The 16302-nt window shown below is 43.5% G+C and overlaps 1 protein-coding gene across 2 annotated transcripts in view; it reads left to right on the top strand.

Moving 5' to 3' along the window:
* The window catches only part of CAPN6 (calpain 6), a 47926-nt gene that overhangs the window by 13873 nt on the left and 17751 nt on the right, over window positions 1-16302 (top strand). For both annotated transcript variants that reach the window (XM_068205212.1, XM_068205211.1), the window contains 3 exons: window positions 14539-14670; window positions 14850-15058; window positions 15428-15620. In XM_068205212.1, coding sequence (XP_068061313.1) covers window positions 14575-14670; window positions 14850-15058; window positions 15428-15620 — 498 coding nt within the window. In that variant the 5' untranslated portion in view covers window positions 14539-14574. The remainder of the gene's footprint in view (window positions 1-14538; window positions 14671-14849; window positions 15059-15427; window positions 15621-16302) is intronic.

The raw sequence follows: 16302 nt of genomic DNA on the forward strand, positions 1-16302 counted from the left end.
TTGATCTTTTTGAGGAGCACACACATTTTGTAAAAATGGAAGGGACAAATAATGACTTTTTGGGGGGGGGCGGGAAATACTGGGTTAAAATACTTTTTGGGTTTAATTTTAATGTTGTAGCTTTTCCCCAAATGTGCTGATAAAGCTGAAATATTTGTTGGATTTTTTTTTCTTGGAGACGAGGAAACATTTTTCAGCCCTGAAGGGCTTTCCCTTGTTGGTCTTTTAAGGTACTTAGAACAGCATGTTCTGATGGTGTCTAGCCAAACAATTCACTGAAAACACTGTGGGCTTTGTTTTGGTTTTCCCCTTCTCCCATTATTTTCTCCTAAGGTTTTGAGGTTGGGTTGTTTAATTTTTTTTTCACTGAAAATGTTCTGAAGAGAAAATGTGGCACCTACTAGCACCCTGACAGGTGAGGGTAGGGAGCTCCAGGCAGCTGTTTCCTACAGTCCATTGCCCTTTCTTGGCTGAGAAATAGCAAAGGTGGATTTTTTTTGGGATGTGTTTGTGTGTTTCACAACTGGGAGACTCATTTGGGATTTCTTTTCATAACTGGATGGAAAAGGAAGAACCAAACAGGAGGAATTTTGTTACATCAGGCATGTAAAACGTGCTTGACAGCTTACAACATCTGAGAGCAGCCTCCTGAGGAACCAGCAAGACTCCAAAGGAGTCTCTTGTGTTCCAGGCTGATATAATTATTTGTGAATTTGTTAGCTAATCTTTTCTGGAGCCAACCTGTAGTGCAAAGGGAAAGGCCTTTATTGCCACAGCAGAAGAGCAGCCACAAAATATACCTTGTTGAATATAGTAAAAGTACTTAATAGTCAGTTGAGGAAATGTTATGTTGACCCCAGGAAAAGGGGATGGGAGGGTTGAAATGCCCACACCATGGCCACTCTGCTAATTCATGTTCAATATGACCCTGGTCCTTTCCCAGTGGCTGTGACATCTCTGCTGCAAGCCCTGCCTCAGCTTCTGCAGGTGTTCTGCTATCACCAGACAAACTGAAAAATGTGTGTTGACTTTGTCTGCAGGTTTGGCCTGTTGTTATTCTAAAGTAACCTTTGTCACCAAAGCCTCAAAGTAATAATTAACAGGCTTGACTCTGGAAATCTGATGGGCACTGTACCCTGAGAAAATCCTGTTAACAGCAAATATTTCATATTGGATTGCATTTTGCTAAAGAGAATTTCAAATTAAACTATATGAACTTCACATACAATTATCAATTTCACAATGTAACCCCCCAGCAAGCTGAAATCTTGATTCATTTACAACAGCATTTCTGTCTGTGACAAAACCAACCCAATTTCCAACATGAAAATAAAGCCTGGGTGGTGGACTGTGAGGGCAGGAACCCAGGGCAGGCAGGCAGGGGTGTGCTGAAATGGATATGTGCACATGGATGTGTGTACATGAATGGGGCAGGGGCTTGGGAAGCACGATGCTGAAGGGTTCAGCAGTGCTTTGGACTTGCTTTGCCACCCCAGGGCAAATCTGCGGCATTTGGAAGGCAGGCAGAGCCCCAGAATCTGTGCTGCAGAGTTTGAATGGTGGTAGCTTTATAAGGGAAATATATTTTTTTTTTTTTTTTTTTTTTTTTTTTTGTACTAAGAGTAGTGATGGGAAAGAGGATGGGTCCGAGGAGAAGTGACTGGGCTGAGCTGTCACCAGACACAAAGGGTTGTTGCAGATGTGTTGTTAAGCACTTTCTTTCCCAGCTGTTTGGTTCCTGGAGGCAGAAAGTGGAGCAGAGCTGTGTGTGGTGCTCCTCTCACACAGCCAAACAAACAGGGAGGGATCTCTTCATTCCCTGAGTCCCTCCCAGCAGTTATTGCTGGCAGGGGCTGGGATTCCACTCTCGGGGGTCATGTCCAGCTGTGTGAGCCTTGTCCAGGTCCCATTTCCCCAGGCCAGGGTCTGCAGGCCACATCCAGGCTGAGGTGAGTGCAGTGTGCTGTGGCTCGAGACCAGAAACCCTCAGAACCTGATAAAATTCCATTTCTGTGTCTGTGAAGGTCCACCAGAACCAGGATCAGGAATTCCACGCTGTTCTAGGATTTCGTGTCTCTCCTCAGCTTTCTGCAGCAGGCTGGTGATGCCCAGCTCTGGCAGAGTGCTTCACCCTGAAGAGATCTTGTGTGTTAATTTGTAAAATGAAAATATGGGTGCACACAGTGTTCCAGAACTTGGGAGGGCCTCACTTTTTTTGAGATGAGTGTTTTATTTAAGAAGCTCTATTGAGACTGAAACAGATACTGTTTTGTTCTCTTGGGAATGTTATTTTAAGAAAGTGTCCTTTTCTAAACAATAGAAACTTATAAACATAGTTTAATTCACTTTTAGTCCCACCAGTGATTTATGCTGGTACACCTCGACACTAATATCAAGGTTTTTGGTCCCTGGCTACTTTCAGAATTTTGGGAATCTCACTGTGTTCTGTTTGTCACCTTGTCTGTCCCCCAACAGGCTGAGTATGGGAGGCATCATGAAAACATTGTTTGGCATGTTTCCATCTTGGTTTCTGCCTGGATAAAACATTCCTCCCATAATATTTTGTCCTTAATGTTTTCAGCTGGGAAAGTTGTGACATATTTCTTCTTGGAATTGCCGAAAGGTTCCCAGAACCGAGCTGTTGCTCACCCCTATGAAATCCATAATTTTCTTTTTATTTTGCCTGGAAAATCTTGTTAAGATGGGGCTTGCCCAGAAGAAGAGATGAGCAAGGCACCATTAAGCCTCCAGTTCTGACCTCTCCAGTACAGCCTGGTGACTGAGTGGATCCCATGTGACATCAGTTTGATGGCCCAATCCCATTGCTGATGTCACATCAGAAAATTCTTTGGTTTTAGTTGTGCCCTTTGTTGCTGGCTGCATCCTGACAGGAAGCAAAAACCCCACAGTGGCCACCCTTTATTTCCATAGGATGAAGTGGCAACGTTTGGAAAGCGGCAGCTTGCTCAGTGGTATTATTCACCCAAGTCTTCCAGGACTATAATTAAAGGCAAACATTTGTAAATGACATGCATGCTTGCCAAGCAGACAGCTCTCCAGATGCCAGTATTCTGTTATCTTCTCTCTTGGCACTTTTTCCAGTTTGTATTTCCCTCCCTCAGATCGGATGAAGGCTTTCTTATGTTGTTGTGGTTGTTTCCTCTATAGAAAAAAAACATTAAACGACCTCAATGTCATTTCTAGAGAACAAACAGTACAACTCCAAGGCTCTGAATGTTTCTTTAAAATGTCAGGTCTTATTTAGTTGGTTCAGTTGTCATTAGATGAAAATTGGTTTCTCAAACAGTTTCTGTTTGTCCTGAGGCGATGTGGTGATGGTAAGAATGACATGGTAAAATTTATTTTGAGACTGTAAAACAAAAAGCCTGAGGATCATATCCCCTGCTAGCATAAGTCTTCTTACAGTAATTGTTAGTTCATTGATTTAGTCTTCCAAAAGAATTAAATGTCTGACTTCTCTGAAGCGAAAATTACAGCCCAAACATGCCAGTTGCAAGGGAAATTGAGGTATTGTTCTGTCAACACTCTTCAGTAAGAGCGGAAAGCATCCACATCCAAAAAATGCTTTCTGTGTGATGAGCTTCATGTTTTTGTCATATTATTTCCATATTTAAAAGGGTATTTGGGATGAGCTGGAATTTGAGGTTTAGTAAGCCATTCTGCCTCCAATTTGCAGAGTAATTTGTTTGAATTTCATGCTGTGTTCCTGTGATCCAAATGTATTTTTCCTTCAAGATTAATTCTATTTAAAGATTAAATAAATATGTATGTTTTCTTGGCTAAAAAGAAGCTTTTAAAACTCCTTCACAGCTGAAAGAACCTTTTAGAACTGCTTTCCTGCCTGTATGTGGCAATGTTTCTAACTTAATCACAAAGGCAGAACCATTTTGAATTTGCATTTTTTTCCCAGCTTTCAGGAAATAAAATGTTGTTCCTCGGGAAAAATACACTTTATGTTAAGAGCAAGTGCTATCTTACGATTATCTTACAATTATTCAGTTATTACACTGAACTTTGGCCAGCATTGGAGGTGGCAGAGGCCACCTTGAGCTCCTTGTGTGCATCAGGAAATGGAATCTGAGTCTGGAGCTGTCCAGGAGCCATCTGGGCACTCCTGCTCCAGGTGACCTGAGCTTGGGAGGTGGACAAGTGGCTCTCCAAAGTCTGCGTAATAAAGAGTGTCTGTGCTGCATAAAGCACACTGAGATCTGATTTTTGTCTGGGGACAGCTCTTTCTAGTCTGACACAGTGAATAATTAGCAAAATAGGGTTGGTTTTTGCCTAAGACTGTACTAAATCTTCACTCCTGTGATGATGAGTAAAAAATTAAATGTCATTTAGCAGTGATCTACCTGTGGGCTGAGCTCTGGTGTGCACGTTTGGAGTCTTATTGCTGCTGCAAGTTTACCACAGGAGTTTTAAGGAAGCACTTGTGGGACTGATAAAAGACAAAAATGCAGGAATTTTCTCTCCCTGGGTCAGTAGGATAACCCTATAGATAATCCATTTTTGTGCAGAGCTGCATTTGCTGTGCATGACCACTGCTATCTGCTCCTCCCTTCAGATAAGGGCATTTAAGCCTTGGACATCTGATTTTCCTCCTAAATGGAGATGTGAATGCAGCACCTCCCTCCTCCCTCACTCTCTGACTCTGCTCTCCACAAATAAAACTCCTCAGAGGTGACAGTTGCCTAAAAGCTGATTTTCACACTTGGGAACATGATCTAACTGGTCAAAGAGCTGGCGTCTGCACTGTAAGAGGAATAACTCCAATTTAATCCAAATATTTCAGATGTAATCCAACCATGGCATTTCTCCTTCCTGGTCTTAATGAGCACATTTATTTCTCTAAAATGATCAATGTCTCATGAACCAAACCAAAGCTGTATCTGCCTGTGGACAGAGGTGGATTGAGGGGGACTTGCTGAAGTGATGATGATTTACAGCTGAGAATCTGCCCTGCAGCTCTGCATTTGGGTGGAGTGAAAACTGCATACCCTGAGGGGGAGGGCGTGCTTGGAAGACACAGGGACACCAGGTTAAACTACTTGTGCAGACATTCCAAAATCTGCAAAAAATTAAAAACCAACGTTGCCCCCAATGAACATAATGGCTGAACTGTAAATACTTATGTTGTAAGACAAGGGAAAAGCAATACTGACAAACCTCGGCATTATTAGAAACAGGCCCTTCTCCTGCCTTTTGAGAGTTAAGAAATGTTTCCTTAGGTTTTTCAGTGACTTCACTTTTCAGTTCTTCACTTTTCTGTTAGTCCCTGATTAAATAAAGATGATGAAGTTCTCACAGCAATTCCTAGATATTCGGAGAAAATCTTCATCTTCAGAGGAAATTTTGTGGTGCTTTGAACACACAACAGGAACTGGAGGTCTGGATCCCTTTAGTTTTACCCAGAATGTGGCTTCAAATCCATAATTCCAAATCAAACACTTTGTGTTCTCTGGAAAGTGCTGTGAGGTTGGGCACTGGGAATATTCCTATGGCTGCCAGTAGTCATTGCAAAAGATAGGAGGGAGATTATTGGGATTCCAAAGATTTCTGAGCTGGTAAATCAGGAGGGTAATCTCTCAGTGATGGCACTGATGTTAGTGTTTATCAGAGAAATTTGTCTGAAATGAAGTGGTGAATTCAACTCAGTGTATTTATATCACACTGGGAAAATCAAAAAATAGCTCAAGCAGTGAAAGAGCTGTGGAAAGAAAGAGCTTGGTATAAATAAGGAACTTTGTATAAATAAGGAACTTAAGTTGGTATAACTGGTATAAATAAGGAACTTAAGAGACTTCTTTGCAAGCAAGAAGTCTCTTCAATGTCTGAACAATTTAATCACAAAGATGAAACTCACTGTGCTTCAACTGGGATAAAATCATGACCAAGTAAATATTCTGACTACACCCTGAGAGGCTGAGTCCTCCCAGGCAGCCAAAGGCTCTTGTCCATGGATCTGTCTGACTGAATCTGCTCTACTCTTTGTTTTGGGTTGAAGCGGGAGAGAATCCAAAATTAATGATCATTAATGGTGCTAAGAAACTTACCGACTATTCAAACAGTGATAGAGCTCCACATTTTCTGGGTTCCGCTGGCTTTTCAATGGTTTGGGCATTTAAGTTGCACAATAATAATATCCAAAGTGACATGCAGAGTTTGTAAAAACATTAAAGCATATTCAGACGTTGATCCTGGAAATTCTCTTAGGGCTGGAATGAAGAAATCCTCAAGATCACTTTGTCTAACAGCATGTTATCCAAACATATTTTATTCATTTTAGTACTCTAATAGCCATCTGTGCAAGACAAAGTCATCTACATAGAGGGACAAGCATGGGCTTGACTGCCTGGCAGATATAGCAACTGTGATTTGGCTTAATCTTTCTTTGGAAGTCACTGATGTGGGTTTTTCAGTGTCATCACTCAAAACTGAATAAACTTATCTCACATGCCTGATGTGCTACTTTATTGGTAAATCAAAATCTTTCCAAGAAAAAGTTTAAAAAATGTTTTAGAGATAGAAGCTGCTGTTTATTTTCAAGATGTGTAAATAAAAGCCTTCCTGGTAGTTACTATGAATTTATGATTCTGTGACACACTGATTTGGCTGAGTCTTAAAAGTGCTTTCAGTATTCAGGAGTAAAATGAATGCTGCTGTGTCACTTTTGAGACAATATTTTTATAGCTTAGAATTTGAACTTTCTATATTCCTAAAAGAAAAATACTCTGGCTTACATGTTCTAAGGCTGATCTTTGCCAAGAAGAATGTCCAGACTAAAATTTAAATCTGATATGTGTCATGTTGGGACAGAGACCCTCCACAGACTCTGACCTTCACAGGCTCAGCAAAGTTGTGTTGTGCTGGCTAGAACAAAATTTCTATTAAAAACTGCTTCAAAATCCAAAATTTGATACAACTCATAGTCTAAGAAGCTTATGTCTTATGCTCAGAGCTTTATGTTGTTTTACAGTTCCTCTTTTTATGTTATGAAGCAAGCATCTAGTCCAAAATGGTGTGGGGTGGATCACAATTCCAAAGGTTTCTGTGCAAAGTGTCACTGGATATGCCTTGAGCTCTTATGCCAGGCATATTTTTGCTTGAAGCAAATAAGTGGGAGAACAGCTCAAGGTGCAGTCTGAAAAAGATGAGGAGCCTGGGAGAAGAGGACAAAGGATTTTTATCCTTAAGAAAGTGTCTGAGATAAATGCCATGATTGGTAGATAGTGGAATCTAGGCTGAAGGCAAGCCCTGCTGGACAAGGGATGTGGAAAGGAGGAATCTGTTGCTAAAGGGGTTTATGCTTTTTAAGGTGGTGTTTAGACTTATGCTTTTTAATCTTTGTAGTCTATGCATTGCCACTGGGCAAGGGAGAAATATCTCCTTTCAGGAAAAACAAATCATCTCCCAGACTAATCTGAATTTTCACTCCAGACAATGTTTAGATGACTTGACTTTAGTTTTGCCACAAAATACTCAACGTAATAAAAAAAAAAAAAGTGACTTTGCTGAAATCTGCCCGATACTCTTCTGTAAACAGCAAATTGCCTTCCTCAGAAAAGGCAGTGATGGAGAATTCCATCTGCATCAGTTGCCAGCCCCCTGAGACACAGCAGAAGGTCAGTCTGGACAAGATCACGGCCCCTGAGCCAAAATGATGCTCATTATCAGGCAAACAAATATTTCCCTCCCCAGCCAGAGCTGGACAGTCAGGAATACTGACCTGGGAATAGTTTATTCCACACTGCTCCAGTGCTGAATATGTCAGTGTTGTGAAAAAATGTGTGTGACTTTTTCCAACCTCCTTTTCTTATTGTTTTTAATTCCCCATCTGAGGAAACTCGTGCAAGAATTTGATAGACAAATATGTTTTGAGGAAGCAATAAAAAGCTGGAGCTGAACAGTGGGTGGCCTTTGAGGCTGATGAGCAGCCTTACAGCCCATGTCTGAGCTCGGCCACGTTAGGGTGTTTCCGGAAGGGAGTTGCTCTAAGGCCTGGCTTTGTCCCTGGCCATCCTCTTTTATTGCATTTAGTGCAAAAACATTTCCTCTGCTTTGGTGCATGACTACATTCAGGTTTTCTTTCAAATGCTTCTACTACATCTACCTGTTGTTCATGGAGCATTATCTCCTCAAAATAACAGTAAATCCTTGTAAAAGCATTTTGCAAGAAAACTTCAGATTAGTGATCCCAAAATGGTCCCTTTAGGATGGAAAACTATCGCTTTTTCCCAGGAAGTTTAAACATATACATTTTTAACCAATTAAATTTGGACTTTGATTAATTTTTTCCCCCTACATTATGTCACAGTTGCTGTAGCTTTGGAATAGCTGAAAATCAAGTTTCATAGGGGTTGGAATTGCTGTGAACTATTGGTTTGTATGATCAGTAGACACAGGGCTCTCTCCAGTGTCACAGCACCATGGCAGGGGCAGGGTAATGTCTGTGCACTGCCCTTTGAAAGGACCTGAGCACTGCTTCCAGGGGAGTTTGGACATCTGGCTGAGGGAATTTGATGTTGCCTGAGGTGAATCCTGTCCTAAGAATGGCATCTCTGATTGCTGCTGCTGAGGAAAAGTCACACAGATTGTGGTACCGAGTTCAGAGAAGGGAATAGGTCCAAGGGGAAGAAGGCAGGAGACAAAGTCTGTGTTCTGGTAAATTCAGAGAGAAACAAAGTGTTCTTCTCAAACAAGGCAGCTTTTCTCTAGAGGTGTTATGGTTGTGCTGCAGTTCTGTAGCATCACAAACTCAGTGCAGCAAGATGTGATTTGAGGTGGTTTGTCCTTGTCTGAGGGTTCTGGGAGAACAGCAAACCTTTCATTGTAGTCTGGAGTGACTTCTGGGCCGCAGTGGCAGAGGACTGGCAGAACTTCAGCAAGCACTTTGTTAGGAGGTTCAGGAAAAGGTCAGCCCTAGGGCCCATCACCGAGCCCTGCCCAGCCCTGTCAGCATTCTGGAGAGAGCAGCTGCACTGCTCCAGGGGTCAGGTGAAACCCACAGACAGCCAAGATACACACCATGTTGCCCAATTGCATTTTTTTAGGCTTTTTCTTCCAAAACATTGATTCAGATCCTCCCCAAACACACGTGTCCCATAGGCAGGGCAAGGCTGAAACCCATGGACAGAGTATTAGTCACCACTAGCCCCAAACTGAAAAAGGAAAAAAGAACACTATAAAAATGTCTGTGATGCATTCGGTTTTGTAACAGGATTTAGCGGAGAGGGAAGAGGGGGAAGAAGCATTTCTCAATCCCAAACAGCTGAGTTTTCTTTTGCACAAGGCTGGAGCTCTGGCATGCCCTTCCCCTTGCTCCTGCGCTGCTCAGTTTCTGTTGAGGCAGCACTGGGCATTATTTCACTTTCAGGAGCTGATGCTGCTGGATGCTGGGCACAGAGTTTCCAGAGGAATTGCACATCCTGAGCTCAGGGTGTACAGACAGAAAGCTGGACCTAAACCTGCCTTTTGTGGGTTTACAGGGTGGAACAGCACTGCCCAAAGTCCCCTCCTGATCCCAGCAAGGGCTGTTTCAGTCGGGTCACATCTGACCCCGGGGTTTTTGATGGAGATTTCTCTGAGAACTGCCCCCTGTGGGGTCACTTCTCTTTTTTCACTCCACAGGCAGATTTTTTTCACCCACAACAAGGTTGTAAAAGTCTTTTTGCATGCATGGAGTATCCAGTGCAGTTGGGCTTGGCCCTTTTGCTGCTTGGGGCTAACTGCAAATGCCTTGGCACACAGCCTGCTCTGGGGAGGGCTTCTGTGGCCATGCCAGCACAGCTGGGGTTTATCATAGGATGGACAACCCCATTTACCTCTTCAGCTCCACGAGCACGGGGTGCTGCCTTTGCTGCCTTCCTTTGGATGAGGCTGGTTCAGTGTCAGCTGCAGCCAAAGCTGAATTTTTCCATCCATGTTCAGAAAGAATTGCCTTTCCCCCTGCTTCCCTGCACTGCCTCCACAGGAGTTGTCTCAGGATGATGTGAGGGTGGGAGAAGGGAAGAAAATGGAAACAATTCTGAGCCCTGACAGAAATCAACCTGCTTTAAAGAATTTAAGGGAATGGTGACTGGGCTTAAGTAGATCAGTCTGATAGTGCCTGCCTCTGTAGGTCTCGTGTGCAAGCAAAGGTGGATTATTTGTCATGCTAGGGCTGGGTTCTTTAAAGGGTGCTGGAGAAAGTAAGCTCTAAATGCTACAGAAACCTTTGAAAATCTTAGTTGCAAACAATTACTGCTCTTCTTTCTTCTTCCCTTGACTGAATCTCTGTTTTTCTCTGAGACAGTTGACGGACCTTAATCGGTTAAAAAATCATCTTTCCCTTTTCTTGGACATCTGAGATCCCTTTTAATGTTTTACAGTCAATGTTTTTTACACTGCAGCTTTAGCTAACACCTGTGAAGACACACAGCTAATTAATAAACCCTCTGAATGTCTTTCTCCCTGTTTATAACCAATACTGCATAACTTCCAGTTCATGAATATTGGCAATACTCACACCGGGAGATGCATGTTCAGAGCTAAGGGGAGTTTTCTCCTTTAGCTGAATTACTCCAAGAGTCAATGCCTGTACCAGTGCACAGCCAGTTACCTGCTGTACTTTCAGTGGTGCATCTGGTCTCAAATAAAACCCATCCTTTCTTTTTTAATATTTTTTTAAATATTAGGGAATTGTGGCAGAACAACACACAAACCATTTCATGGCTCCAGTGAAATGGGTGTCTGTTGATTCCCATGGTTCCCACTGTTTTGCAAAACTTCTGTCATGGGGATGCGTAGCTGGTGAAATAAATTACTTGGAGTAGTCTGGAGCTGTGTTGCTGGAGTCCTACAGGAATCTCCCCCATCAGAATTTTCATTGCTGACTGGATGAGGGTAGAAAGGCACGTATGGGAATCCTGTAGATCCAGCCTGGGGTAGGATTGCAAGCCAGTTGACCAGGTTGCTCTGTTACAAATAAAGGGACCACTTAAAATCAGGAAAAAATGGGTCTGTGAGCCGCTTTATTCAGTGTCTGAATGTCAGATATTTCAAGCCTGCACAGCAAGGATGGGAGGTGGCACAACCGACTTCTGTCATGAAGATGAAAACCTGGTAGGACAATGCGGACATCGGGGCTTTCAGCAGAACCATGAGGCCCTGAAACCTCCACCCTCACTGCCAGACTGTGCCCAGCCCAATTAGAGCCCTGCAGATGGTGTTTATTTCGTTGTGTGCTTGTGTGAGGGGAGAACTGGGGAGAGCTCTGCCTTTGGGATGCTCCCTGCAGGCACAAAAACTGCAGCAACTGCTTGTATTGTGGTGGGGCATCAGAAATAGGGTGGCTGTCAGGCGTTAATGGTGTGTAGTAGGATCCTGTAACTGCCTTTAAACGTTTCCTTGGAGATGGGAAGACATTTCTCTCCTTCACAGCACATCTGATGCAATACATCCTGAGAAAAAGGATTGGGGTTAAACCATTGTGTTTGCAAAGGAGGAGGTTCTGGTGGAACTCACAGCCCCAGTGCTTGGTGCTTAGGCAGCAAGAGAGGGAAGGGACTGGGGCTGCTGAAGTGCCTGGATCACATCTCATGTCAGTGTCTCCTCCTTGTAATTCCTCTGATAGTGACTGGCTTGGTCCTCAGCTATCCTAAATTGGGAACATTATATATCCTAACTGCTGGGAGCATTATAGAAAAATACATTTTTAAAATTATATATATATATATATATATATATATATATATTCCTTTTAATTTCTATTTTTTACATGCTTGAGGCAATCAAAAACGCTTAAAGATTCTCACAAGGATTGCAGAATAATATATTGAAATAGCACATTTCTAACTTGTGTTGGGGGAATTCTGGCTTAGATAGATAAACGTATTCCTAAGAATTTACTATATGGCATAAGGGGTGAAAATCACAAAGCCCAGAAGAGAGCAAAGAGCTGAACTGAGCTCTAGGCTGTGCCTCGGTGTGATTGTGTCTCATCTGAGCCACACAGTGACAGTCGTCATAGAAGCTGTTACAATGACAAGAGAATGAATGACAAAAGAAACAGAATTGGTGGCACTTTCTTACACTGCTCTTTAGCCCTGAACTCCAGAGCTCTTAGGTGGTTTAATCAGAAGGGATCCTGGAGAATTTGGTGGCTCTGGTGGAAGCAGGGAGGTGCTGTTTCTGAGCTCTGCTGTTCCATGTTTGCTTTGGACCCCAGTACTCAGCAAATGCTGATCTCATCCATAAATTTTGGCAGTTGGCACATGCTGCTCTGTTTTTCCTCTGAGGACTTTGTGAGATGCAAGACATACTTCAATTAAAAAATGGCAGTTTCATGTGGTTATTTTTATCAAAACAAGCCAAATAAGATCTTTGTAATACACAGAAGTGCTTAATTTCTTTCTAAAACTAATTAAAGTTTTGGATTCCACTAGTGACAGAAAAGTTTGGACAGTTTTAACCCCAATGGCTCCATTTATCCCTCATTTATTATTCTAACAAAAGAACATTTTGAAAGGAAAAACAAACTAGAAATTATTAATGCCAGAGATGCCAGGAAATGAGATTTAAAACAGAATCTAGCCCACGTGGATGTGGGATGTGTGCTACCACCACAAAAGCCAAGTGGCCAACTGATGTCCACCACTGCAGATAGGTGGATTTCCATCTCTGAAGTGCCAGCCTGGAGCTGCTGCTGCCATTCCATGTCAGGGCATCCAGGGAGGCTGAATGAATCTGTCCATGATGCTGATGAGCATCTTGTATGTGCTCAGTTTTCCTCGTAGGCACCATTTTGTTACTCAGATTTTTGTTAAGGTCTCTTAATATGCTTTGAATTTTCTCTAAGTGCAGACACGTGAGAATTCCTGACAGGAGAGCAGTGTCGTGCAATGATCAGTTGCTTGTTTCCCAAAAGGCATTTAAAATGTCAGCTGTTATTGAATGAGAAAAGTCTTATGCCAAAAGTATAATTTCCTTAAGGAGAACGGCTGCAGCTCTGTGAATTCCATGCTGTGAGCTGATTTCAGGTGCCATTGGCTAAACCAGACCAGGTTTTAAAACCATCAGCTGGGCACTGAGGTGGTTCTTTTCTCTGGAAATTAGTTCATCTGGCACTGATTTGTCAGAGTCACATCAGAGAGATGCCTGTGGTCTGTAGCCACGCTTGGGTTGCAGTCCTGCTATTTTGGGATCATCATCTTTAATTACCAAATGGCAGAGCACAGGAGCACAGCTCCTTCCTCTGTTGCTGATGGCAGACAGGACAGACTGCAGGAAATCTGGGGTCTCCTGCCGTTTTGAGATGAGATGGAGTTATTTATTCTGCATTTATAATGCTTGGATATAGGATCATTTCCACAGTGTTGAAATTTAGGGTTGTTAAACTAGGAAAGAGCAGAATTTTCTGCCACTGCCTGCTCTGCCATCTTCCCAGCCAGTCAGGAAGAGCAGTGACTGGCAGGAGAGTGTCAGGAGCAGTCACTGGGTTGAGCCCTGCAGTTAGGGATGGTCCCATTCCTTTTTGCTGAAGTGTTGGTGGGAGGTTCCCTTTCCATTCAGCAGGATGCCTCTGCCAAGGACTTTGTGGGGACAAACACATCACTGCTGCAAAATGCACCCCTGTGCCTTTCCCATGGTCCATGAACAGAGAGGTTATCCCTGTAGTGCCAGGGGAAATCCAGGGAGGAGCAGGGAGACATCCCAGGAAGATCCAGCAGGTGGGAATCTGCATGTGGAGAGAGATGGAGCCAGGAAAGGAGGGACAAATAGTTCTGACAGGAGCCAGAGCCATGAGTCTTATGAAACCCAGAGAAGAAAAGGTGTGCTTCACAAAGAGCTGTTCTCTTCCTGCTGTGGTGCTGAGGGGTTGGGGTCCCTGCAGTGACCCAGGCTGTTGGTGAAGGAGGGTTTCCAGTGTCAGCCAAAGGAGTGGCAGTGAAGATGATGTCTTGGAGTGGCTGCCTAGAGCAGAGACCAGACAGAGTTAAAATAATCAAGTGAGCATTTATTAAAGGCCTTTAACAGGTTCACCTTGGGCAGTGCAGGAGCCTGGCAGAGGCTACACCCAAGATGCACGATGGTCAGGAGTTTTTTTGGGCAGATGTGAGTTTGGTCTATTTGCACATCAGAGGTTCATTCTCCAGTTACAGCTTCGGGTAATGGAGTCACATTGCCTCAGTTTGCTTCCCCCCAATTTACTTTTGTTTATACTTCTCAGCCTGAGGCTGTTAGGGTGTCCTCCTGTTCCAGGCCCAGAGGAATTGTTTGGTCTCACCAAAGTGTGAAGACAGTAGTTAACACTTTATATGAAGTGTAGAGTTAGGCACTATTGCAGCACAGGATTTGAAAAGTATAAAGGCTAAAGTCTTAAGGCAGCATTCCCCCCCTTTAGAGGCTTAACAAGGAGAAGCTCAGAGCTCAGGTGTCAGCAGCATCAGTTCCTGCTGCTCTTCTTGACTGGAAGGATGCTGTGATCATTTTGGGAGTGGAATCCAGCAATCTCCAGCAATCTCTGGTTTGCTTTGCCAGGACCTCTGTGAAGACCCCCACCTGCTTGTGGATGGAATGAGCTCCCACGACTTCCACCAGGGCAAGCTGGGGAACTGCTGGTTTGTGGCTGCATGCTCCTGCCTGGCTTTGAGGAAAAGCCTCTGGCAGCAGGTGAGTGACTGGTGTGTGTGGTGCAGGAAATGAAGCTAATAAACCAAGCTAACCTTGGTTGTTTTTCTCCCTAGGACTAACAAGGGGTGAATTTTGGTGGATCCAAATCTTCCCTTCCTTTAACATGAATAAACCTCAGCACAGTGCACTTGCTGAACTTCCCCTCCATGGTTTCTCAGGTGATTCCAGACTATAAGGAGCAGGAATGGGACCCCAAAAACCCAAGGAAATACGCTGGGATTTTCCGTTTCCGTTTCTGGCGCTTTGGAGAGTGGACAGAGGTGGTGGTGGATGATCTGCTGCCAACAGAGAATGGGGAGCTCATCTACTGCCGTTCCAACGTGAGAAATGAATTCTGGAGTGCTTTGCTGGAGAAAGCTTATGCTAAGTATGAGCTGGTTCAATGTCCCTGTAGTCCTCAGTGTTGTCCCTTTGTCTGTTTTGTCTTTCAATTCTATCAGACTTTCCATAGGTTTTAATTTTGCTGCTGGTAGAGAACCTAAAAAAGACTGAGAACTCCTCCTTTAATCTCTGTTAAGGGTGTAAATCATAAAGGAGTGCAATGCAGTCTACTTCAGCAGCCCAAATCCTTAAAGATCCTAGAAACCAGGGAAAATTTATCTGCAGTCTGCTCAGGCTTTTTTGTTCTGTTCTGTTTTGTCCTTAGTGAGACACAAACGTGTTCCCTACATTCAAGCCAAATTAGAGCACTTGTTCCAGACCCCTGTAAACTGGGAATGTTCTGTGTTGCCCCCAGGCTGGCTGGATCCTACCAAGCCCTGGATGGAGGCTGTGCTGCAGAAGCCCTGGTGGATTTCACTGGAGCAGTGGCGGAATCCATTAATTTGGAAGAGGGCAAATATGGTGAGGTTATTTCTGAGCAGATGAAGCTGTTTGAAGACTTGATGAAAGTGCATAAAAGAGGAGGGTTCATCAGCTGCTCCATTTCGGTGAGTACAGAGAGCTGGATTTTAAGGATTTATTTCAATGAAAATATTCTGGAAGAAATACCATTATTAGGATATTGAGTATGTCCTTCCTTTGCACGTTTGGAAAAGCTTTGTATGGAGGAATCTAGCAAGTGCTTCCAGCTCCAGGAGACACTAAATACAATCACAACTGCTTGTGCTGCCACTTCACTGTGTGTCTGAAATTCTTTTTTCTGAATGGTCACAGTTGTGAATTGACCTGAGGTAAACCCACCCTAATAGCAGCAGATAGCAGCATTCAGCTGCTTTATTTCTTAGAGAAATCTCTTCAGAGAAAACAGTTCTGGCACAGAGCTGCTGAGACTTCTTGACTTTGGTTGTGCCAGTGCAGCCAGGGTAGCAGTGGAGCTGAGCTGAAAGGCTGAGCTCACCTGGTTATTCAGGTAATGTTGTTTGATATTGAATATACTGAATAATCTCCCCACTGGAATTAACCTGCAGAACTTGCCTGTGCTGGCTGATGTGAGGCTCAGGTATCTCAGTGCCCACATTAGGAGGCCCTGGCCCTGAAGTTCACTTAGTCAGCAGAGAGGGGATGGTTTCTGAGGAAGATTTACCCCTCTCCAGTCCTGTGCTAGAGGATGGATGGATAACAGCTCCCAAGGGATGCTCTGTGCTTCACAAAGCACCTATGGCCCTGCCC

This window comes from Anomalospiza imberbis, chromosome 14 (assembly GCF_031753505.1).
Source record: "Anomalospiza imberbis isolate Cuckoo-Finch-1a 21T00152 chromosome 14, ASM3175350v1, whole genome shotgun sequence".
In the NCBI taxonomy this organism is placed as follows: domain Eukaryota; kingdom Metazoa; phylum Chordata; class Aves; order Passeriformes; family Viduidae; genus Anomalospiza; species Anomalospiza imberbis.